Source organism: Ahaetulla prasina, chromosome 8, assembly GCF_028640845.1.
Source record: "Ahaetulla prasina isolate Xishuangbanna chromosome 8, ASM2864084v1, whole genome shotgun sequence".
In the NCBI taxonomy this organism is placed as follows: domain Eukaryota; kingdom Metazoa; phylum Chordata; class Lepidosauria; order Squamata; family Colubridae; genus Ahaetulla; species Ahaetulla prasina.
In genome coordinates, this window is record NC_080546.1 from 6,281,551 (window position 1) to 6,307,116 (window position 25,566).

The 25,566-nt window shown below is 43.1% G+C and overlaps 1 protein-coding gene across 1 annotated transcript in view; it reads left to right on the forward strand.

Annotated features, from left to right (window-relative positions):
* CTNNA2 (catenin alpha 2) overlaps positions 1-25,566 on the forward strand; it is a 698,304-nt gene that overhangs the window by 76,587 nt on the left and 596,151 nt on the right. The window contains exon 2 of the mRNA XM_058193039.1: positions 2,938-3,044. Coding sequence (XP_058049022.1) covers positions 2,943-3,044 — 102 coding nt within the window. The 5' untranslated portion in view covers positions 2,938-2,942. The remainder of the gene's footprint in view (positions 1-2,937; positions 3,045-25,566) is intronic.

A 25,566-nucleotide genomic window follows, 5' to 3' on the forward strand; every position in this document is an offset into this window, starting at 1 on the left:
ACATACAAACACCTGCGAAAACCTCAGAAAATATATGTATATAACTAGTCTCCCTTTATTTCTTTATCAGCAAATATATATTTGGTATAAAATGGTTTGTCATGAATGCTACTGCTTGAGGGCTCCTGGATTGGAGCTGAAAGGCGAAAGGGAAGCAGTATGCTCCCTCCCAAACTGGGGTAGACCAGGTGCTTTGACAGAAAAACATTATATATATATGAGCTCTGGAACTGAAATAATTAAAAATTTATTCTACTAATACATACATACATACATACATACATACATACATACATACATACATAGAGAGAGAGAGAGAGAAGGAGGGAGGGAGAGAGACTGGGGGAAGAGGGGAGATCATGATGATGTAGAGAATGTGACAAAAGAAAAGCTTTTAATCTTTTGTAAATGATTATCCTTAACAGATTTAGGATGCTCTTATTGTGACCCAGGCCCAAGTAGGTAGTCCGTGAAAAAACAAATAAACTTTATTCAAACAGCTGGGAATTACTTCCTTCCCAGCGTCCAACTCAAAATAAAACAAATGCCTCCCAACACAAATTCCTCAGTTATCTCGCAAACCTTGGTCCAATTAGGCAAACTGCCAAACGTCCAGAAGCTACAAAAACTAAGATATAGACGAAGCAGAAAACGAAGCAGAAGATGAAACAGAAGAAGCAGCTACAAAGTTGTTTTCTGGCAAAGCTGAAACACCGGTGCTGGTCTGTTTTAAGCCTTATGGGAAGGGCCAAGAGATGATTGGCCTCTCGACTTGAGCTGTTCTTGCCTTCTGGCAGCTCTTCTCATGCGTGTATTAGGAACAGGCTCCTCCTGTTCCTCTGCCTCACTACTATCAGTCTCTGGAGGCTCTGGAGTCCGCACCTAAATTCCAGATGGCCCTGGCCTCACCTCAGCCTCATCACTGTCCGTCTCCGTTGCCAGCTCTGTAGGCTGCTATCGGACCACAACAGCTCTCTGGACCTCTCTGGAGCTAGCTAAAATCTGAATTTAGAGGCAGTACCTTAAGAAAAACAAATGCTGCAGTAAAATTGGATGGATTCTATGGCAAGTGAAGGGCCAGCAAGACTGAGTGATTTGAACGGGGAAATAATGTGCGGTGAAAGGATTGAACTCTTCTGCTTTAAACAGTCGCTTCTTTGTGTTTAAAGTTCCAAGGATTTCGTTACGCCTGTTTTCACGTTGTGCGAATGCCGTCTTTTACTGTAGTGAAAAGGGAGTGTCCCACAAGGAAGAGTTTGTAGGATTATGCAGAGTATTTGAATGAACTGTTTGGCAAAGGATTAGCAAGTGCAGGAGATCGGGAGCTACGGTGGTTCAAATGAATGCAGATTTATTGCATTCTCTGTACAAGAATCTGAACTACTAACAGTCCAAGCAAATTGGCGGTAGCTAAGAGCCAGTGTAATTCAAGGTGGGCTGGACTTAGATCTCTTGTGGGCGTGGAAGGACTCGAGCCTGGTGACATGTTTGATCCCTCCCTCGGGCTCAACCTGGGCATCTCCTACAAGAATCCTGGTACAAATGAAGCAACCTTCCTCGAATCATTAAAGCAACTACATTCTTTTGAAGCGGACTCATGCGGCTGTTCTTTTGCATCCCTCCTCTCTGACTGTCTGCAGGGATGTGGGATTTTTTTTTAACTGATCATGCACACATCTGCACAGATGAGCAATGACAAGCCATTGAAGGAGCTGGGGGTCCACTAACCCACTTAAACATAGCTCGGCTGAGAACTCGTAGATTCATTTTTCTCCCAATTTCTGGCTGTTTTCCCCTATACCGGTGGTGAAATCCAATTTTTTTTTACTACCGGTTTTGTGGGTGTGGCTTGGTAGGCGTGGTGTGGCTTGGTGGGCGTGGCTTGGTGGGTGTGGTACGGGAAGGATACTGCAAAATCTCCATTTCCACCCCACTCCAGGGGAAGGATACTGTAAAATCTCCATTCCCACCCCACTCCAGGGAAAGGATACTGCAAAATCCCAATCCTTGAGTGGCTCAGACTGCTAAGACAGTCTGTTATTAACAGCAGCTGCTTGCAATTACTGCAGGTTCAAGCCCCACCAGGCCCAAGGTTGACTCAGCCTTCCATCCTTTATAAGGTAGGTAAAATGAGGACCCAGATTGTTGGGGGCAATAAGTTGACTTTTTATATAATATACAATTGGATGAAGACTATTGCTTGACATAGTGTAAGCTGCCCTGAGTCTTCGGAGAAGGGCGGGATATAAATGCAAATTTAAAAAAAATTCCCTTCCTACTCCTAGGGGAAGGATATTGCAAAATCTCCATTCCCATCCCACTCTGGAGCCAGCCAGAGGTGGTATTTGCTGGTTCTCTGAACTACTCAAAATTTTCGCTGCTGGTTCTCCAAACTGCTCAAAATTTCTGCTACCGGTTCTCCAGAACCTGTCAGAACCTGTTGGATTTCACCCCTGCCATATTCCATCGCAGAGGTGAGTTTCAGCAAAAAATGATGGCGTATTCAGTTTGTATAGTATGTATAGAATAGAATAGAATAGAATTTTATTGGCCAAGTGTGATTGGACACAAGGAATTTGTCTTGGTGCATATGCTCTCAGTGTACATAAAAGAAAAGATACGTTCATCAACGTATACATATAGATGTATAATATAGAAAATATTTTTTAAAAATATTACTAAACCTTGTTTTCAAATTTTCTATGCTGGAGCCAAGAAAAGATACAGAAGAGGGCAAAGTCTAGTTAATGCATATCCATTGCAACTCTATATATTTCCCCTAATGTACAATATACTTAATTATTTCTGAATTAGCTACTGAGCACACTGTCCATCGTAAATGTAGCTCTTTTAAATCAATCCAGCGTCTGATTTAAAATTCAGATACAAACATGGCTCTGGGCACGATTTATAATACTCATTCTCTTTTTGTTCTAGAGAGCATGACTTCTGCAACTTCACCCATCATTTTAAAATGGGATCCCAAAAGTTTAGAAATCAGGACTCTAACTGTGGAGAGATTATTGGAGCCACTAGTTACACAGGTAAGTTTGTTTGTTTGCTAATGTTTTTTTAACAGGTATATTTTTTATCAGGGTTTATATTGCAGTTGTATTTTCCGGCTTATGACGAGAACGGTGAGGTTTGTCAAAGAAGGATTTTAATTGCCCTCTGTACAGTGTGTATTTTTCAAATTTCATTCAACATTTTGGTTTTCTGAAAAAGACTGTAAGTTATGTTTTAGATCAAATAGAAACATGCTTGAAATTATTTTGCGTGTGGTGGGTGGATATGTCTTGTCAAGTTTTTTGGTGTTGCAGCTACAGTATTCATATGCAGATACAGAGATGGTAATTCAGGAATAGTAAGATTGATAGGTGAAATCTATTCTAGGATTTTTTTTTAAAAGGTGAATTAATACCAGAAGAAGTGAAGAACCCATGATTTCACAACTCTTCTAAACAACCGAAATGTGGGCCATATGGATTTCAGAGAATAAGTAGCATGCAGTGCTGCTAGAAATGCCTATGGAGTCCGGATAGATCAGGGGTGTCAAACTCAAGACCCGTGGGCCAGATCCGGCCCACTGGGTGCTTAGATCTGGGCCGTGGGGCTGCCTTGGAAACAGCAAAGGACTGGCCCGCAGTGCCTCTGCCAGCGAAAATGGAGCTTGGGAGGGCACGCGCTGCCCCCCCAAGCTCCATTTCCCGCTGCGATGGCCTCCTGCAACCCTCTGCCGGTGAAAACAGAGCTCGCATGGGCCGCACACATGCACTGGCAGAGCGCTCAGGCCACCACAGATGCCCCTGACACGAGTGACGTTCAGGTGGCCATGCCCACCCAGCCCCCCGAGGTCAAACACAACCCTGATGTGGCCCTCAATGAAATTGAGTTTGACATCTCAGGGACAGATGATAAGTGTTTCATTCAAGACTCTCAGAGCATGCCAACTCTGCAGGTATAAAACAGCCAAGTGGATGTTATGGAAGACGGGTGGTCCCTCAAGTGACCAGGCCTTATGGAATGTAAGGCTTTATAGGTATCAACCAGCACCTTGAGTTGTGCCCGGAACCAAATTGGCAACCAGTGCAGCTTATAAAACAGAGGTGGCGCATGAATATATTGAGGCATGCCCATCAACGGCTTGCACTGCCACATTCTGGAACAGCTGAAGCTTCAAAGTAGCCTTCAGTGGCAGCCCCATGTAAAGCACATTGCAGTAGTCAAGCCATTAGGTGACTAGGGCATGAATGAATGACTGGCTGAAGGGCCCCCTGATCTAGGAAAGGGCACCACTGGTGCACAAGATAGAATTGAGTAAAGGCCTTCCTTTTTGTTGTTAGTTGCAAAGTCGTGTCTGACCCATCGCAACCCCGTGGACAATGTTCCTCCAGGTCTTCCCGTCCTCTACCATCCTCTGGAGTCCATTTAAGCTCCCCGCCGACTGCTTCAGTGACTCCATCCAGCCACCTCGTTCTCTGCCGTCCCCTTCTTCTTTTGCCCTCCATTATTCCCAGCATTAGGCTCTTCTCCAGGGAGTCCTTCCTTCTCATTAGGTGGCCAAAGGATTTGAGTTTCATTTTCAGGATCTTTCTGGCCTTCTAAAGAGCAGTCAGGGTTGATCTCCTCTAGGACTGACCAGTTGGATCGCCTTGCAGTCCAAGGCCTTCCTAGCCACAGCTGATACTTGCTCTTTAAGATTCCCCAATTGTGTACCAATCTGAAGGGGGAAGTGAAACCCCATCCAAAGTCAACGATAGAACCTGGATAGTTGAACCACCCTCATCTTGGTAGATCTTGGTAGGATTGAGTGGGAAGTGGTCCCTCTCTCCCCCACCCCCCCAAAGCCATTATACTGTAGCCCTGGGACAAAAGTTTTGAGAGCCTCACTTTGTCTTTTTTCTTTTTTCCCCTGATACCAGATAAAAAAATATGGAAAAAAAAATCTAAGTGTAATGGAACTCTTGCTTAGCTCAAAGCTAAGAAAAGGAAAGAAAAGAAATACAAACACTTATGGTTATGAATGATATGTGGTAATGCACTAAGTGCTTCCAAATAATATATTTTAATGGAATGACAATTTTCGTTTCTTTGAAAGGACTGGAACTGTTCAATTTGCAACAAAGGATGTGAATGAGAATGCCCTGTTGAAATAAGAGGAAATATTATTCCTAACTTCAGTTAGTTAATTTTTAATCATAGTTACAAACGTCGGCTCGCTGACATTGCGTTTCAGTAGCTCCTAAATTGGACTTATAATCTTACAAAGGAAAGCATAAGAAAATAGGTGAGCATTCCATTAGAAAGATAGAAACACATAGGAACAGAATAAATGAGTTGGAAGGGACCCTGGAGGTCTTCTAGTCCAACCCCCAAATGGAGATTGTTTCAGTGTCCTTACTTGATTGAGGACTGATAATGTGTACAGGTAGTCCTGAACATACAACCATTCATTTAATAACCGTTCAAAGTTGTAACAACACTGGAAAAAAAATGACTTATGACCATTTTCCCCACTTAACGACTGTTGCAGCATCCTTATGGTCATGTGATCAAAATTTCGACCCTTGGCCACCAGCTTGTATTTATGACGGTCACAGCATCCCGGGGAGTGTGTGTGTGTCATGTGAACACCTTTTGTGACCTTCTGACACGCAAAGCCAATGGGGAACCCAGATTCATTTAACAACCATGTTACTAACTTAACAACTACAACAATTTGCTTAATAACGGTAGTGAGAAAGCTTGTAAAATGGGCCAAAACTCACTTAACTGCCTTGCTTAGCAATGGACATCTTGGGCTCAATTGTGGTCGTACGTCGAGGACTACCTGTACTGTTGGAAATGACCACAGCTGAAAGAAAGAAACATAATGTGGAAGTTGAGAATACTATGGAGAAAGAGATGGAACAGCAGATGGATGGAGAAAAAAAGAATTTTGGTTTCTGGGCAGGTTGCAAAAGAAACATCAGGGCTTCCATATGTTGCTCATAGGTGTCCATTTCATAATTTATGCACACAGTTTTTCATCTCCTGTTAAGCTTAAAAGAACCCTGGAATGGCTTGCAAAGAATAAAGATAAATCCAGCTGTTTTGGGGGTCCATGGACGAAAATAAGAATTTCTTCCAAGTCCAGCTTTCTCCCTGAAGACCCTGACGAGACCTCCATGTAGTTTTCTTGGTAACAATATGGAACAATAGTAAAAAAAAGCTACCGGTTCGTCCGAATCGGTATTTCTGACAATCAGCTGTGCCGCGTGATTTATATTCGCTAGAAAGCAGGAAATCCTGCTTTCTAGTGAATCTAAATCGCGCGGCACAGCTTTCCCTCCCCTCGCTGTTCTACTTACCTTATTAAGCCTCCTTTTTCCGCTTGAAGCGCATGTTTGGTGTGCACTGCGCATGAGCACGCAGCATGCTTTTGGTGTGCAATCCACATGCGTGCACACACAGTGTCCTTTTGGCACACACTGCCCATGCGCGTACCAGTGGCAGCGAACCTGTTGCAATCCGCAGAGGATTTCACCACTGCTGGAGTCATTATGTTGCCACAAGTGGTCAAAGTCGAACCCCACTTGAATTCCATTAACTCTTATCTAGCTCCAATTTAGTTGTTCTGTCCCCCTTTGCCTCCATCCGAGCGATGGCTTAATTAGCCGGCACTACCAGCTCTGGCAGCAAAATAGTGAGCGTCTGCCAAGTGTCTCTGTTATCTCCCTCGACGCCGATGAGTCACCCAGGAACAAACTTCAGCTCTTAATTTGCCTGCTACGAAGAGGCACAGCAGTTCTTGCTGCCATTATATCCTGTGGGGTGTGGCTCCATGACTCAGCACTTCCTAGGCCTGCCCCACCCCTGCTTCTGTTGTTCCCGCCTCTCCTGCCTACGAAACCTAGGGTCCAGCCAGGCCTGATTGCCATCAGCTGGGTCTGGAGGCGTGGCCTGGGGAGGGAGAGTCAGGGGATGGAGGCCTCGTTATCTCCTCCATCTGGCCTGCCTCTGGCTCCTGGAGCTGAGCCAGGGAAGCCGGTGCTCCCAAGGTAAGTCCTGATGGTCCTTCTCCCTCACTTTCCAAGTCACTTTCTAGCAGGGGGCCCGGCTCGGGGGGCGCAGACACAACATTAATGCTAACCCTTAGTTGACTTGATTCTCATGTATAGGCACCAGCAATAACCAACCTAACTCAGAGGTGGGTTTCAGCAGGTTCTGACCAGTTCTGGAGAACCAGTAGTGAAAATTTTGAGTAGTACGGAGATCCGGTAGTGAAAATTCTGACTGGCGCCACCCCCATCTATTCTCTGCCTCCCAAGTCCCAGCTGATCGGGAGGAAATGGAGATTTTGCAGTATCCTTCCCCTGCCACGCCCACCAAGCCACACCCACCAAGCCATGCCACGCCCACCAAGCCACACCCACAGAACCGGTAGTAAAAAAATTTGAAACCCACCACTGGCTTAACTGGAGTTTTGTCGCAAGACCCTGATTCTTCGCACCTGACAAAACCCTAACAGAATGATATGGGAACTGCTGTCAATCATTTTTACTTGGGCAGGTTCATGAAATTAAGCATGTTGTTAAAATATGCAAATTTAATGTGGCTCAAGCTGTACTTCCAACTTGAGTTTGGATGTTGAACAAAATTTCCATGCCTAATTTAGCACAGGTGAATCCATCTTAACTTCAATTCATTAATATCCATGGTGAAATAGGGTTACGGGTCTGGGGATCTACTTAATTTTTATTATTCGGAAACTTGCACATCACTTAAGGCCTCCGAGTCAAGTGAAATAAGTAGGAGGAAATTGAATTCATGAAAAAGCAATAACCGACAAGGTAATTTTGTAATCAATACATTCCCAAAGTGGTTTAGATCAAACTTGAGCTGGCTAAATTTCCATTTCCATAATAACACAAGCAGTTACGGAATCATGTAACTAAAAACTATTTTAAAATAATTTCGTTTTCCTTTGCACATACTTCCACGATGAAATAAAAATAATTTTCAGGCCCCCTTTTCTTCTCATACACGATACTATTTCTATTATAACAGAATAACAGAGTTGGAAGGGACCTGGGAAGTCTTCTAGTCCAGGGGTCTCCAACCTTGGTCCCTTTAAGACTTGTGGACTTCAACTCCTAGAGTTCCTCAGCCAGCTTTGCTGGCTGAGGGACTCTGGGAGTTGAAGTCCACAAGTCTTAAAGGGACCAAGGTTGGAGACCCCTGTTCTAGTCCAACCCTCTGCTTAGGCAGGAGATCCTATACCCTTGATGGCGAACCTATGGCATGCGTGCCCAGGTGATACCTAGGGCCATATCGGTGGGCACGCGAGCTCAGCTTCGGTGCACATGCGTGCGCCGGCTAGCTGATTTTCGGGTCTTCTGGGCCCACTGGAAGTAAGAAAAAAGGCTTTTTCCGCCCTCCAGAGAGCCTCTGGGGGGGTGGGAAAAGCCATTTTCGCCCTCCCCAGGCTCCTAGAATGGCTCTGGAGTTTGGGAAGGATGAAAATGGCTTTTCCCACCCCCCGGAGGCCCTCTGGAGGCCGGAAATGGCTCATTTGCCAACTTCCGGTGGACTGCAAGGCCTGTTTTTTGCTCTCCCCAGGCTCCAGAGCCTTTCTAGGAGCCTGGGGAGGGCAAAAACGACCTTCCCCACCCCGCCAGAGGCTTGAAATGGCCTGTTTGCCAGCAACCAGGCAGAGAACCCCTTGCTAAAATTTTTGAAACCCATCCCTGCCAAAATGGAGCTACATTGCCCATTTTGCTAAATTGTTACCCTTGAAAGACGTTTCACCAGACCGAAGGTTTGGAGGTGACCTTTAATCGCCCTTCTTTTATGCATCCCTGTTGGGATTATTTTATCAGCCACGCGGATCATAGTCTCTGGCATGTCATCTCTGATGCTTTCGGTGAGCACAGTTCAAGGGGAAGAGGGTGGATAAGCAAGGTTAAAAGCCGAGCCGAAATGAACCGAAATGAGAAATTGGAATCCTATCTGAGATGAACGATTGCAAGAGTTGACTTGAATAAAGAATAAGGTGGGCGGGGGGGGGGGGAGGGGGAGGGAAAACTTGCAGTCAATGACCTTTTGGCTTTTTCCCTATTTCATTTTAAACTGTTAGACGAGCCAGAAAGGTTGTTCAGCAAAACGCCTTGCCTCTAAAGGATTTTTTATTTTTATTTTTATTTTATTTTTTATTTTATTTCAATTTATATCCCTACCTTCTCCAAAGACTCAGGGCGGCTTACATTGTGTTAAACAATAATCTTCATCCATTTGTAAATTATATACAAAGTCAGCTTTTTATTGCCCCCAACAATCTGGGTTCTCAAAAGCCAACACAGTTTTGGGCTGCATAAACAGAGGGATAGAATCAAGATCACGTGAAGTGTTAGTGCCACTTTATAATGCCTTGGTAAGGCCACACTTGGAATATTGCATCCAGTTTTGGTCGCCACGATGTAAAAAAGATGCTGAGACTCTAGAAAGAGTGCAGAGAAGAGCAACAAAGATGATTAGGGGACTGGAGGATAAAACATATGAAGAATGGTTGCAGGAACTGGGTATGTCTAGTTTAATAAAAAGAAGGACTAGGGGAGACATGATAGCCGTGTTCCAATATCTCAGGGGTTGCCACAAAGAAGAGGGAGTCGGGCTGTTCTCCAAAGCACCTGAGGGTAGAACAAGAAGCAATGGGTGGAAACTAATCAAGGAGAGAAGCAACTTAGAACTAAGTTAGTACCTTGATGAACATATCTTTTCTTTTATGTACACTGAGAGCATATGCACCAAGACAAATTCCTTGTGTGTCCAATCACACTTGGCCAATAAAAAATTCCTATTCTATTCTATTCTATTCTATTCTATTCTATTCTATTCTATTCTATTCTATTCTATTCTATTCTATTCTAAGGAGAAATTTCCTGACAGTTAGAACAATTAATAAGTGGAACGACTTGCCTGCAGAAGTTGTGAATGCTCCAACACTGGAAATTTGTAAGAAAATGTTGGATAACCATCTGACTAAGATGGTGTAGGGTTTCCTGCCTAGGCAGGGGGTTGGACTAGAAGTCCTCCAAGGTCCCTTCCAACTCTGTTGTTATATATATATATATTATATATATATATCATGTCATTTTACCTACCTTATAAAGGATGGAAGGCTGAGTCAACCTTGGGCCTGGTGGGACTTGAACTTGCAGTAATTGCAAGTAGCTGTGTTAATAACAGACAGACTTAGTCTGTTGAGCCACCAGAGGCCCCTATTTATTTACCCAGACTCATAGGAGAAGATAATAAGCCTCCTTTAAAAAGTTGTCTCTTTTCCTGTGAAGTTCTTATTTATGACGGTCCACTCAGTTCATTTGCATAATGATTTATACTTCATCTAACATTAGAGCCAGAAGAGTATCTCAGTCCACCGGGTTATTATAGGATAAGCCAATTACTAACTCTTATTTTTTTTCAGAGTAATTGTAGTAATGTGTTTATGTGTGGTCATTTGGAAACAAATGCATTTTTTCCTGTCTCTTGGACTCCAATTTTTGCTCTAATTTTTTTTTTAAATAAGCCATTATTTTCTGCCTTATGCTGGTCTGTGACTGTAATTAAGATTTGATTTGATTCGTATTTTGTCCCCCTCTCCTCCTCATAGCATGTACCATAGTGAGCTATTTCATGATCGCTAGGACAATATCCCAGATTAAAATAAAAGCTAGACTTCTCTGTTTTTGCAAGATGTACAAATTGCTCAGTTGTGACAATTTCACTCCCTCTTTCCTTGGTTTTTCCATTTGCTTAATTGCTCTCACTTTCTGTTTGGAGGAAACCTTATCACTCAATGGTTATTTATTTATTTATTTATTTATTTATTTTTCAAATTTTTTTATACCGCCCTTCTCCGAGGACTCAGGGCGGTGTGCAGCACAAATAAAACATAAATATGAAAAAAGTTAAAATACAATATAAGTTAAAAATCTGATTCAAATGTGCTAAACGAATTAAAATAGAAATATAAAACTCTAAAAATTTTTAAAAACCCCACTAAAAACCCTCAATAAAATCATTAGGCCAACCCTGCTTGGTGAAACAAGAAACACAGAGCCCAGGTAGTCTTCTACATTAGGGGTCTCCAACCTTGGCAATTTTAAGCCTGATAGACTTCAACTCCCAGAATCCCCCAGCCAGCAAAGCCACCAAGCTTAAAGTTGCCAAGTTTGGAGTCCCCTGCTCTACATGCAGTCACAATTGAGCCCAAAATTTCCGTTGCTAAGCGAAACAGTTAGGTTACGTTCCGTTTTACAACCTTTCTTGCCACAGTTGTTAAGTGAGTCACTGCAGCTGTTAAATTAGCAACACAATTGTTAAATGAACCTGACTTCCCCCATTGAATAGACTAGACTAGACTAGAATAGAATAGATTTTTTTTTTATTGCCAAGTGTGATTAGACACACAAGGAATTTGTTTTGGTGCATATGCTCTCAGCATTCATAAAAGAAAAGATACGTTCATCAAGAATTCTAAGGTACAACACTTAATGATAGTCATAGGGTACAAATAAGTAATCAGGAAACAATATCAATATAAATCATAAGGATACAAGCAACAAGTTACAGTCATACAGTCGAAAGTGGAAAGTGATGGGTGATGGGAACGATGAGAAGATTAATAGTAGTGCAGATTCAGTAAATAGTCTGACAGTGTTGATGGAATTATTTGTTTAGCAGAGTGATGGCCTTCGGGAAAAAACTGTTCTTGTGTCTAGTTGTTCTGGTGTGCAGTGCTCTATAGCGTCGTTTTGAGGGTAGGAGTTGAAACAGTTTATGTCCAGGATGTGAGGGATCTATAAATATTTTCCCAGCCCTCTTTTTGACTCGTGCAGTATACAGATCCTCAATGGAAGGCAGGTTGGTAGCCATTGTTTTTAAATGAGAAATTCATGATTGTGTATGCATTAAATGAGGCTTACTGTTATTGCATTGGCCTTTCAATATGGGGTTGATTCTGGCTAATTCCGGACAGGTAGTCCTCAACATACGACCACAATTAAGCCCAAAATTTCTGTTGCTAAGCAAAACATTTATTAAGTGAATTTTACAACCTTCCTTGCCACTATTGTTGAGTGAATCACTGCAGCTGTTAAGTTAATAACACGGTTGTTAAGTGAATTTGGCTTCACCATGGACTTTGATGGTCAGAAGATCGCCAAAGGTGATCCCATGACCCCGGGATGCTGCAACGGTCATAAATACTGGCCAATTGCCAAATGTCCAAACTTTGATCATGTGACCATGGGGATGCTGCAGTGGTCGTACATGTGAAAAACAGCCGTAAGTCACTTTTTCAGTGCTGTTGTAACTTCAAATGATCACTAAACAAATAGTTGTAAGTCAAGGACTACCTCTTGAACGTAGTTGCCTTTGTTAGAACCTCTTCAACATCCAGTTGACTCTTGCATGGTCCATTCTTAAGTGCCAGTCGCTGAAGAGTTTGAAAACAAATTCTGATTTGCTTGGGAACACAAACAGGTGGTATTTAGCTGGTTTGGAACGGTTTGGGCGAACTGGTAGCTCCGACAATTAGTTGGCCTTGCCCACCTGCCCCAACTCTATCCTGTCCTTTATTTCCTGCTTTGTAGCTCATCTCAATCACAGGGCACAGCTGATTCCCACCCCCTCATTGTTCTACTTACTGTTGTTGACTTGGAATGTAAGCAGCTGAGCTTTTAAATGCTCCATTTTCAGCGCATTCACCGAACCGGTTGTTAAACCGACAGCATCCCACCATTGAACGCAAAGCCCGTTGGACATCATATTCTTCCATTTCTCTCTAATTGTTCTTCATACTCTTTTTCCCTTTAGTGGGAATATTCAAAATGGGGTATTTGCTGCATGTGGCATTAATTATATATAAGTGGATTTTCTTGCCTAACAAGTTTTATTTCTTTAGGTGCATATAGAAATCAGAAGAAATATTTGGCTGTTCGGTTTGTAGCTAAGCACAAGCGAATAATTTTGCCTTTTGCCACTATTTTCAACTTTTATTTCATGTTGTTCATGTGGAAGCATAATCAATCTAGCAGCATAATATTGCCGCAGAATATTGAGTTGTTTTCAGAGGACGTATATTAATATATTCTACGTTTCATAGCAAATGAAGCATTTCTGCACATGGCGGGAATTTAATGATTGCACTTTAATTTATGAATTGAATTACTTCAATGAACCATGCGTCGTTATGAAAGGTCATACAGACCAAATTTTAAAAAGAGTCCGAGTTCAGATGCGATTTGTCTTCCTGGCTCAGAATTTAACCAACTTCTAATTGTGAAATAAATACTATATTCATGCTAAATTATACCTTTGTGTTAGATGATTTTGAATTCAGCTTTTCATATTTGACATTCCATCAGCTTTGAGAGATACATTGATCATTACTGGTCAGTTTTTAACATATTTTTCAATGGATCTGATTTTGGCTCTTTGTTATGTTATTTTGGCAGTTTTTGAGCAATCTGCAGCTGGTTGATTGTCATTGAGGAAAATCCAAAACAATTAAGGCATAAATTAAAAGCAAAATAGCCTTTGTCTCAATTTATTTTTGGACCATTCTAAATAATAGGCGTAATATATTAAATAAAGGATTAATATGTCATAACGGTTTAGAAGTGTGTGTCATGGTTTAGCAGGGGGCGGGGGTGCGCGATGGCTCAGTGATTAAAGAGGCGGATCTTCTCAGCTAGAAACTGACAGCTCAGGTTTGAAACCTGAGCACCATGCAATGGAGTGAGCTCCGTTCCTTGCTCCAGCTCCTGCACACCTAATTGTTCAAAAACATGCAAATGCAAGTAGATAAAAAGGTACCACTTTTGTGGGAAGGCAACACGCTGGCAACATGGCCACAGTAAATGTCTTTGAACAACGCCAAGAAACAGAGGTGAGCACCGTGTCCTAGAATCAGACACAACTGCATAATAATAATAATAATAATAATAATAATAATAATAATAATAATAATAATAATAATAATAATAATAATAATATCAGAGTTGGAAGGGACCTTGGAGGTCTTCTAGTCCAACCCCCTGCCCAGGCAGGAAACCCTGCACCATTTCAGACAAATGGCTATCCAACATTTTCTTAAAAATTTCCAGTGTTGGAGCATTCCCAACTTCTGCAAGCAAGTTGTTCCACTGATTCATTGTTCTAACTGCCAGGAAATTTCTCCTTAGTTCTAAGTTGCTGCTCTCTTTGATCAGTTTCCACCCATTGCTTCTTGTCCTGCCCTCAGATGCTTTGGAGAATAGCTTGACTCCCTCTTCTTTGGGGCAACCCCTGAGATATTGGAACACTGCTATCATGTCTCCCCTAGTCAAGAAACAAGAAACCTTTACCTTTAAAGGTTTACCTATTACCTTCAATTAATAAATAAAAGACACAATCTTGGTCATTAGCATAAACTCAACTTCTAAAGGGCAAGAGTAAAGAAAAGAAGGTAGACATGTGTCACTACCAAAAAGTCACCTTGTTATTGGTTATAGAATCTTGGAATGAGACAACCGAACCCTTCGGTGGATGCAAATTCAGAGATCTTAGAGAAGGTCTTGGGGGGCTGAGGTCAGGTTCATTAGAGAGAGGGGCTTCCCATGTCTGAGCTTGGCAGCTTATCTGTCTGGACCTCATGCAAAACTGACAGCCGTCAGTTGGAGCAGGGGTCCCCAACTTTTCGGACCTCAGGGACCACTAAATTCATAATTTTAAATCCCACGGACCACTAATACGCTCTGCCTAATCACCGGCTGTGTGGGTGTGGCTAGGTGGTCATGTGACTGGGTGGGTGTGGCCAACTCAATGGCCAACTCAATGTTACTCATATTGAGGGGTGCCTCACCGGTCTCTACTGCTCCTCCCTTCCAGCCACTCGCCTCCCACTCAGGCTCCTTAGGGCCCTAACAGGAAGCAGTTGTTGGAGCTAAGCAGCCACCACCAGAAAGAGTTGGCAAAACAGCTCAGTTCAAATTGGATCTGACCGAGAAGGAGGCTCAGCAGAAGCATCTCACTGAGGACTACAAGCATAGGCTTTCCAAGCAAGGGAAAATCTGTGAGAGTGCAAGGCCAGGTACTGGCGCCTGGAGGCTCAGCGGGCTGAAATGGTCAGTCAGTTCCAGGCCATGATGTAGTCCCACTGGAATGAGGCCCTTTGGCTCCTTGCCACCAGCGGTGTTTCCCTCCAGCCTTCACCCAAAGCCTCACACAAGGAGGCTGAAGCAGACCCCAAGTCAGAATTTCTCCCCCCTTTCAACCCACACAAAAAGAACCTAAAGGGGGAGACTCTCTGCAACAACACAAATGTTCATTGCACATATCTGGCCCAGGGGCCGAGTTTGAGGACCCTGATTTAGTGCAATATAAAAAATGCAAATAATTTTTCTGCAGGCCGCCAGAATTTTCTCGTGGATCACCCGTGGTCCACGGACCACCCGTTGGTGACCACTGCTTTGGAGGACACTTGGCTCTTCTGTGGGATTCCTTTATCAAAAGAAGTTTTTTTGGTTTCCGGCCTTCTTGAACTTCCAGTGGGCCCATTTTTCACCCACCCTAAGCCTCTGCGCACACCCTGCCCTTACCTGCATCTAAAACAGGCCGGGACTGGGATTTGGGGGTTCTTCGAACTGCATCGAATCTTAGCTGCGAACCCCCAGAAGCCCACCCCTGGTTTTATCCCCCTCTCAAGAAACTGTTGCTCAACCCTATTCTGAAGATCCTTTAGGTGGAGAGGTCATTGAGACAGTTTTAAGATGGCAGTTTCAGAGCTGCAAATTCTTGCTGAAGAAGATGAGCGAATGGTTTCCAGCGTATGAAAAGTGAATAGATTGCTCAACGTTATGCCGGGGAAAAAAATATTATAAAGTTATGCATAAGCGATTTAACTTGTATGGGAAATGTAAAACCTTGGCAATTTTAAGCCTGATAGACTTCAACTCCCAGAATCCCCCAGCCAGCAAAGCCACCAAGCTTAAAGTTGCCAAGTTTGGAGTCCCCTGCTCTACATGCAGTCACAATTGAGCCCAAAATTTCCGTTGCTAAGCGAAACAGTTAGGTTACGTTCCGTTTTACAACCTTTCTTGCCACAGTTGTTAAGTGAGTCACTGCAGCTGTTAAATTAGCAACACAATTGTTAAATGAACCTGACTTCCCCCATTGAATAGACTAGACTAGACTAGAATAGAATAGATTTTTTTTTTATTGCCAAGTGTGATTAGACACACAAGGAATTTGTTTTGGTGCATATGCTCTCAGCATTCATAAAAGAAAAGATACGTTCATCAAGAATTCTAAGGTACAACACTTAATGATAGTCATAGGGTACAAATAAGTAATCAGGAAACAATATCAATATAAATCATAAGGATACAAGCAACAAGTTACAGTCATACAGTCGAAAGTGGAAAGTGATGGGTGATGGGAACGATGAGAAGATTAATAGTAGTGCAGATTCAGTAAATAGTCTGACAGTGTTGATGGAATTATTTGTTTAGCAGAGTGATGGCCTTCGGGAAAAAACTGTTCTTGTGTCTAGTTGTTCTGGTGTGCAGTGCTCTATAGCTGCTTTGAGGGTAGGAGTTGAAACAGTTTATGTCCAGGATGTGAGGGATCTATAAATATTTTCCCAGCCCTCTTTTTGACTCGTGCAGTATACAGATCCTCAATGGAAGGCAGGTTGGTAGCCATTGTTTTTAAATGAGAAATTCATGATTGTGTATGCATTAAATGAGGCTTACTGTTATTGCATTGGCCTTTCAATATGGGGTTGATTCTGGCTAATTCCGGACAGGTAGTCCTCAACATACGACCACAATTAAGCCCAAAATTTCTGTTGCTAAGCAAAACATTTATTAAGTGAATTTTACAACCTTCCTTGCCACTATTGTTGAGTGAATCACTGCAGCTGTTAAGTTAATAACACGGTTGTTAAGTGAATTTGGCTTCACCATGGACTTTGATGGTCAGAAGATCGCCAAAGGTGATCCCATGACCCCGGGATGCTGCAACGGTCATAAATACTGGCCAATTGCCAAATGTCCAAACTTTGATCATGTGACCATGGGGATGCTGCAGTGGTCGTACATGTGAAAAACAGCCGTAAGTCACTTTTTCAGTGCTGTTGTAACTTCAAATGATCACTAAACAAATAGTTGTAAGTCAAGGACTACCTCTTGAACGTAGTTGCCTTTGTTAGAACCTCTTCAACATCCAGTTGACTCTTGCATGGTCCATTCTTAAGTGCCAGTCGCTGAAGAGTTTGAAAACAAATTCTGATTTGCTTGGGAACACAAACAGGTGGTATTTAGCTGGTTTGGAACGGTTTGGGCGAACTGGTAGCTCCGACAATTAGTTGGCCTTGCCCACCTGCCCCAACTCTATCCTGTCCTTTATTTCCTGCTTTGTAGCTCATCTCAATCACAGGGCACAGCTGATTCCCACCCCCTCATTGTTCTACTTACTGTTGTTGACTTGGAATGTAAGCAGCTGAGCTTTTAAATGCTCCATTTTCAGCGCATTCACCGAACCGGTTGTTAAACCGACAGCATCCCACCATTGAACGCAAAGGCCGTTGGACATCATATTCTTCCATTTCTCTCTAATTGTTCTTCATACTCTTTTTCCCTTTAGTGGGAATATTCAAAATGGGGTATTTGCTGCATGTGGCATTAATTATATATAAGTGGATTTTCTTGCCTAACAAGTTTTATTTCTTTAGGTGCATATAGAAATCAGAAGAAATATTTGGCTGTTCGGTTTGTAGCTAAGCACAAGCGAATAATTTTGCCTTTTGCCACTATTTTCAACTTTTATTTCATGTTGTTCATGTGGAAGCATAATCAATCTAGCAGCATAATATTGCCGCAGAATATTGAGTTGTTTTCAGAGGACGTATATTAATATATTCTACGTTTCATAGCAAATGAAGCATTTCTGCACATGGCGGGAATTTAATGATTGCACTTTAATTTATGAATTGAATTACTTCAATGAACCATGCGTCGTTATGAAAGGTCATACAGACCAAATTTTAAAAAGAGTCCGAGTTCAGATGCGATTTGTCTTCCTGGCTCAGAATTTAACCAACTTCTAATTGTGAAATAAATACTATATTCATGCTAAATTATACCTTTGTGTTAGATGATTTTGAATTCAGCTTTTCATATTTGACATTCCATCAGCTTTGAGAGATACATTGATCATTACTGGTCAGTTTTTAACATATTTTTCAATGGATCTGATTTTGGCTCTTTGTTATGTTATTTTGGCAGTTTTTGAGCAATCTGCAGCTGGTTGATTGTCATTGAGGAAAATCCAAAACAATTAAGGCATAAATTAAAAGCAAAATAGCCTTTGTCTCAATTTATTTTTGGACCATTCTAAATAATAGGCGTAATATATTAAATAAAGGATTAATATGTCATAACGGTTTAGAAGTGTGTGTCATGGTTTAGCAGGGGGCGGGGGTGCGCGATGGCTCAGTGATTAAAGAGGCGGATCTTCTCAGCTAGAAAACTGACAGCTCAGGTTTGAAACCTGAGCACCATGCAATGGAGTGAGCTCCCGTTCCTTGCTCCAGCTCCTGCACACCTAATTGTTCAAAAACATGCAAATGCAAGTAGATAAAAAGGTACCACTTTTGTGGGAAGGCAACACGCTGGCAACATGGCCACAGTAAATGTCTTTGAACAACGCCAAGAAACAGAGGTGAGCACCGTGTCCTAGAATCAGACACAACTGCATAATAATAATAATAATAATAATAATAATAATAATAATAATAATAATAATAATAATAATAATAATAATAATAATAATAATAATAATATCAGAGTTGGAAGGGACCTTGGAGGTCTTCTAGTCCAACCCCCTGCCCAGGCAGGAAACCCTGCACCATTTCAGACAAATGGCTATCCAACATTTTCTTAAAAATTTCCAGTGTTGGAGCATTCCCAACTTCTGCAAGCAAGTTGTTCCACTGATTCATTGTTCTAACTGCCAGGAAATTTCTCCTTAGTTCTAAGTTGCTGCTCTCTTTGATCAGTTTCCACCCATTGCTTCTTGTCCTGCCCTCAGATGCTTTGGAGAATAGCTTGACTCCCTCTTCTTTGGGGCAACCCCTGAGATATTGGAACACTGCTATCATGTCTCCCCTAGTCAAGAAACAAGAAACCTTTACCTTTAAAGGTTTACCTATTACCTTCAATTAATAAATAAAAGACACAATCTTGGTCATTAGCATAAACTCAACTTCTAAAGGGCAAGAGTAAAGAAAAGAAGGTAGACATGTGTCACTACCAAAAAGTCACCTTGTTATTGGTTATAGAATCTTGGAATGAGACAACCGAACCCTTCGGTGGATGCAAATTCAGAGATCTTAGAGAAGGTCTTGGGGGGCTGAGGTCAGGTTCATTAGAGAGAGGGGCTTCCCATGTCTGAGCTTGGCAGCTTATCTGTCTGGACCTCATGCAAAACTGACAGCCGTCAGTTGGAGCAGGGGTCCCCAACTTTTCGGACCTCAGGGACCACTAAATTCATAATTTTAAATCCCACGGACCACTAATACGCTCTGCCTAATCACCGGCTGTGTGGGTGTGGCTAGGTGGTCATGTGACTGGGTGGGTGTGGCCAACTCAATGGCCAACTCAATGTTACTCATATTGAGGGGTGCCTCACCGGTCTCTACTCGCTCCTCCCCTTCCAGCCACTCCTCGTCTCCCCACTCAGGCTCCTTAGGGCCCTAACAGGAAGCAGTTGTTGGAGCTAAGCAGCCACCACCAGAAAGAGTTGGCAAAACAGCTCAGTTCAAATTGGATCTGACCGAGAAGGAGGCTCAGCAGAAGCATCTCACTGAGGACTACAAGCATAGGCTTTCCAAGCAAGGGAAAATCTGTGAGAGTGCAAGGCCAGGTACTGGCGCCTGGAGGCTCAGCGGGCTGAAATGGTCAGTCAGTTCCAGGCCATGATGTAGTCCCACTGGAATGAGGCCCTTTGGCTCCTTGCCACCAGCGGTGTTTCCCTCCAGCCTTCACCCAAAGCCTCACACAAGGAGGCTGAAGCAGACCCCAAGTCAGAATTTCTCCCCCCTTTCAACCCACACAAAAAGAACCTAAAGGGGGAGACTCTCTGCAACAACACAAATGTTCATTGCACATATCTGGCCCAGGGGCCGTAGTTTGAGGACCCCTGATTTAGTGCAATATAAAAAATGCAAATAATTTTTCTGCAGGCCGCCAGAATTTTCTCGTGGATCACCCGTGGTCCACGGACCACCCGTTGGTGACCACTGCTTTGGAGGACACTTGGCTCTTCTGTGGGATTCCTTTATCAAAAGAAGTTTTTTTGGTTTCCGGCCTTCTTGAACTTCCAGTGGGCCCATTTTTCACCCACCCTAAGCCTCTGCGCACACCCTGCCCTTACCTGCATCTAAAACAGGCCGGGACTGGGATTTGGGGGTTCTTCGAACTGCATCGAATCTTAGCTGCGAACCCCCAGAAGCCCACCCCTGGTTTTATCCCCCTCTCAAGAAACTGTTGCTCAACCCTATTCTGAAGATCCTTTAGGTGGAGAGGTCATTGAGACAGTTTTAAGATGGCAGTTTCAGAGCTGCAAATTCTTGCTGAAGAAGATGAGCGAATGGTTTCCAGCGTATGAAAAGTGAATAGATTGCTCAACGTTATGCCGGGGAAAAAAATATTATAAAGTTATGCATAAGCGATTTAACTTGTATGGGAAATGTAAAACCGCGCAATTGTTAACGTGCAAAAATTAGAGCGTGCACAGGTCTGATTAAGCTAACATAATTCATACTGTTAAGCTACAAAACAAAAAGCAATGACAAGCAAAACGAGTAGCAATTTGCTTTTGAATAATTATTTTGAGTTTGGCTCCACGTACGTTCCCTTGCTGCTAACTTCTGCTTTATTAACAATAGGACGGAATACCCCCTTGCAAGGATGTATGACAGGAAAACAGTCTACTCCAAATCCTGTAAAAATCTTGTTTCCACCTTTCCGTGTCCTGCCAGCATCATTTAATGACACGTGACAGAATCTTGCCTGTCTTGAAGGTACAGATTTCTTGCTGCTATTCTGAACTGTTTGATCAATGAAGACAGCCCCTTCCTAAATTTCTTTCTTGGGCAGGAAAGCCACAGGGGGCTCCTCCCTCTCTTATCTAATCCTAGACCAGGGGTCTCCAACCTTGGTCCTTTTAAGACTTGTGGACTTCAACTCCCAGAGTCCCTCAGCCAGCTGGCTGAGGGACTCTGGGAGTTGAAGTCCACAAGTCTTAAAGGGACCAAGGTTGGAGACCCCTGTCCTAGAGCAGCATCACTTCTCCTGGTCCCCAAGGTCATTTACACATCCCATTATAGCTCTGCTATTCTATAACATAAGTGTTCTGACCCGGCCTTCGAAGAAGCAAGAAACAGACTCCTGGCAAAGAAAACCGCCCTCTTTATTTACACCTTGGGAATTACCGGTATTTCTGTTGCATTCACCAACAGAAAGTCCAGGCAACAGTCCTGCAAGGAGTTAACTGAAGCAGTAGTCCTTATCAGATCCTTAGGATAAATGCAAGGCTGTGAGCTCCCAGCTGGGAGGTTGCAAATTAAGTCAGAGAAATAGAGAAACCTCAGTTCTGGCAAGGCAGGCTTTGTCACACGAAACACACAAGGAGCAAACTTTCTAGAAATGTGAACGATTGTCTGCGACAACCCGAACCACTCTCCTTTCCTCCTATTTATTCCCCAGCCAAGGAGCGGCCAGTCAGCGTCCACGTTTGTTTGGCTTCCCAAGCCGGCTCATTATCCTCCACTGTTCCCCTCTCCTATCTGCTCTGCGCATACGCGTGTCTGGAACGGGCCCCGTCTGTTCCTCCTCTTCCTCATTCATCTCTGACTCCAAAGGCAGACTGCCTCTCTGGCTGGGAAATGCCCGACGGCCCTGGCTCTATCTCTGCGTCTCACAAAGCTGAGCATCCATCAGAGCCATCACCAGGCTCCAGAACTGGCCCAAGTTCTTCCCCAACCTCCTCATCGTCGTCCAAGTCTGCCGCCAGACTCTGCTGGCAGCTGGTGGGCCAAAACAATAAAGATAAGGAGGATCTTTGCAGGTTCTGAACCAGTTCCTGGATTCGAAAATGGGGCTAGGGGGAAGTTAGGATTTGAGAAGAAGGGGAGGATTATAATTTGTGTTAGGGAAAATTTAGCGAATGATTGTTTTTTCATTCATTCATTCATTCATTCATTCATTCATTCATTCATTCATTCATTCATTTATTTATTTATTTATTTATTTATTTATTTATTTATTTATTTATTTATTTATTTATTTATTTAATCAAATTTTTATACTGCCCTATCTCCCGAAGGACTCAGGGCGGTTTACAGCCAGATAAAAACACAAGAATAAATACAAGGTAAAACACTAAATTAAAAAACTTATTTAAATAGGCCAAAATTTAAAATTACAATTAAAATGATACAAACCCCATTAAAATTAAATTTGAAATTAAAATTCTAGTCCAGTCCTTGCACAGATAAATAGATGTGTTTTAAGCTCGCGGCAGAAGGTTCGAAGGTCAGGAAGTTGGCGGAGTCCTGGGGGAAGTTCATTCCAGAGGGTGGGAGCCTCCACAGAGAAGGCCCTTCCCCTGGGTGTCGCCAGTCGGCACTGCCTGGCGGACGGCACCCTAAGGAGTCCCTCCCTGTGAGAGTGAACTATACCTTGTGTTTGTTCTGGGAAGTCGGGGGAGGGAGGAGGGTGGTTTTGGAGGGAGGGGGGAGGGGATGGAGTGGGGGGAGGGGGGGAAAAGGGGGGTGAAAATTTTTGTAAAAACTTTTTCAATAAAAAAAAAATGGGGGTGAATAAGGTAAATTGAGCTGAAGATAGAGACTTCATGCGGGAGTGGCCCTGGGTTCAGGAATTGGCCATCTTAAGCGGTTCTCCAGAGAGTGCACTGCCTGAAGTATAGCAAAATGTCCATTTCAAGATGGGAATATATAGAATCATTTCATCCCCAGGTGTTGTACATTGCTAGTTGCTTCTGGCATAACAGCTTTGCCCCCTTTCTTGTTACAGAGCCCCAATGCAGCATGTTTGGAAAAATTAGACTTCAAAGAATATTGATGATTTTGAACTTTAGAGTTGAAAAGAATCCCAATAACACGATAACCCCACCCCTCCCTACCCCTCCTCTTCCAGGAGTCTCCACGCACCCATTTTGGCTCCTAGGTAAATGCAGGGAGGCCTTCTAGGCTCAAAGCTGGCTGGGGAATTCTGGGAGTTGAAGTCCTCCAGGCTTAAAGTTGCCAAGGTTGGAGACCCCTGCTTTACAGTACTGTCTGAGGGGGGGGGGTTACAGCGTTGCCCCCACCATTTTACTGACCTCGGAAGGATGGCTGGCTGAGTCAACCTCCAGTCGTGTCAAGATCGAAGTGCAGTCTGTGGGTAGAGTAATGGACAGACCTCATTCCATCCATATTCGTTCTTTTGAAATGAAGGAGGCACCTACCGTTTTATATTATCAGCGGACCAGAAGAGAGATAGAAAGAATCAGCATATGTAGACCTTAGAGCAGGGATGTCCAAACTTGGCCCCTTGAAGAGTGGTGGACTTCAACTCTCAGAATTCCCCAGCCAGCAACTTGCTCATATTTATAGTTCATGCTGGCTGGGGAATTCTGGGAGTTGAAGTCCACCACTCTTCAAGGGGCCAAGTTTGGACACTCCTGCCTTAGAGGATACACCTTTGGCGTAGGTCAGGGGTGTCAAACTCAATTTCATTGAGGGCTGCATCAGGGTTGTGTTTGACCGCGGGGGGGGGGCATGGCCTGGGTGGGCGTGGGCGTCATTCGTGTTGGGGGCCCGAGTGCTCTGTCAGCAAAAAACGGGCTCCTGAGCTCTGTTTTCGGCTGCGATGGCCTCCTGCAACCCTCTGCCAGCAAAAATGCAGCTCGGGAAGCCCGCAGGCGGCTCTCCCGAGCTCCGTTTTCACTGGCAGAGGCACAGTGGGCTGGTCCTTTGCTGTTTCCAGGGTGGCTGGATCCAACCCTCAGGCCTTGAGTTCGTCACCCCTGGTGTAGGTTATCTTAAATACCTGAAGTAAGACAAAACCCATTGTCTTTCCTTCGAGGATTCAAAATGGATTTAAGTTACAGATGAACAGTTATTTTGGCAGGAGGAAAAACATCTTCCTAATGGTTGGACCACTTTAGGGGTCATACCAGTTGCCCAGAGTGATGATAGGGCCCCATTTGTCGATAATGTTCAATGGGAGCCCGTATAACTAATCAGGTAAGACAGTCTTTTATTAATTAACAGCAGCTGCTTGCAATTACTGCAGGTTCAAGCCCCACCAGGCCCAAGGTTGACTCAGCCTTCCATCCTTTATAAGGTAGGTAAAATGAGGACCCAGATTGTTGGGGGCAATAAGTTGACTTTGTATATAATATACAAATGGATGAAGACTATTGCTTGACATAGTGTAAGCCGCCCTGAGTCTTTGGAGAAGGGCGGGATATAAGTGCAAATAAAATAAATAAAATAAATAAAAAAATAATATGGATTTTTGCCCTGAGCTGGGCGTTGAATTTGATGTCTCAGTGTCACCTTTGTACATTTATTGACTCTATGTTTGGTGTTTTGTGAAAGGTGTCTAGGAATGTTTATTAAATCATCACATCTCTCACTAAACTAAAATTGCAGAAATTCCTTGGGAAAGGAAACGTAGCGTTGAATAGTGAAAAAAGAAAGAAAGTCTGAGGTGTAATTTACACGCTCCTATAACAGATGTCTCAGGAGAAAATGTGAATGCTTTCAATCTATTCTATGCCTGCTTCTAAATACCAACAAAATGGGTTGCAGCTGTTTTCTAAAACACTGACTTTGCTACTTGTTAAAATCAGATCAACAGAAATTGGAGTTTTTGCAGTCATTTAATCGTCTGAGCACTTGAGGTACCAACTTTCAGCGAAAGATCACCATCTGTTTTGTTCTCTAATGAGAGAAAATGAAGAAAACATTTAAGAGTAAGAGATGGTTTGGACATGGCATGTTTTAATGTTTTGATGCTTCTCTCTCTCTCTGGGTGGCTGCAAAAAAGAGTAAGAAAAATTTCATTTTCTGATTAGAGGAATTCTAGCTTTGGTGTTCACCTCCCCATAGAGGTAGTCCTCAACTTACAGCCATAATTAAGCCCAATATTTCAGTTGCTAAGTGAGACAGTTGTTAAGAGAGATTTCCTCATTTTACAACCTATCTTGCCACAGTTGTTAAGTGAATCCCTGCAGTTGTTACGTTCATATCAATCTGAAATGAATCCGGCTTCCCAGATTTGTCAGACGTTCGCAAAAGGTGATCACATGACTCCAAGACACAGCAACTGTCATAAATACGAGTCAGTTTCCCAGCATGGGAAGTGTGTTCACATGTTCACGAGGATGCCACAATGGTTGTGACAAAAAGTAGTAAGTCACTTTTTTCAGTGCCGTCGTAATTTCAAACTGTCATGTAACAAACTGTTG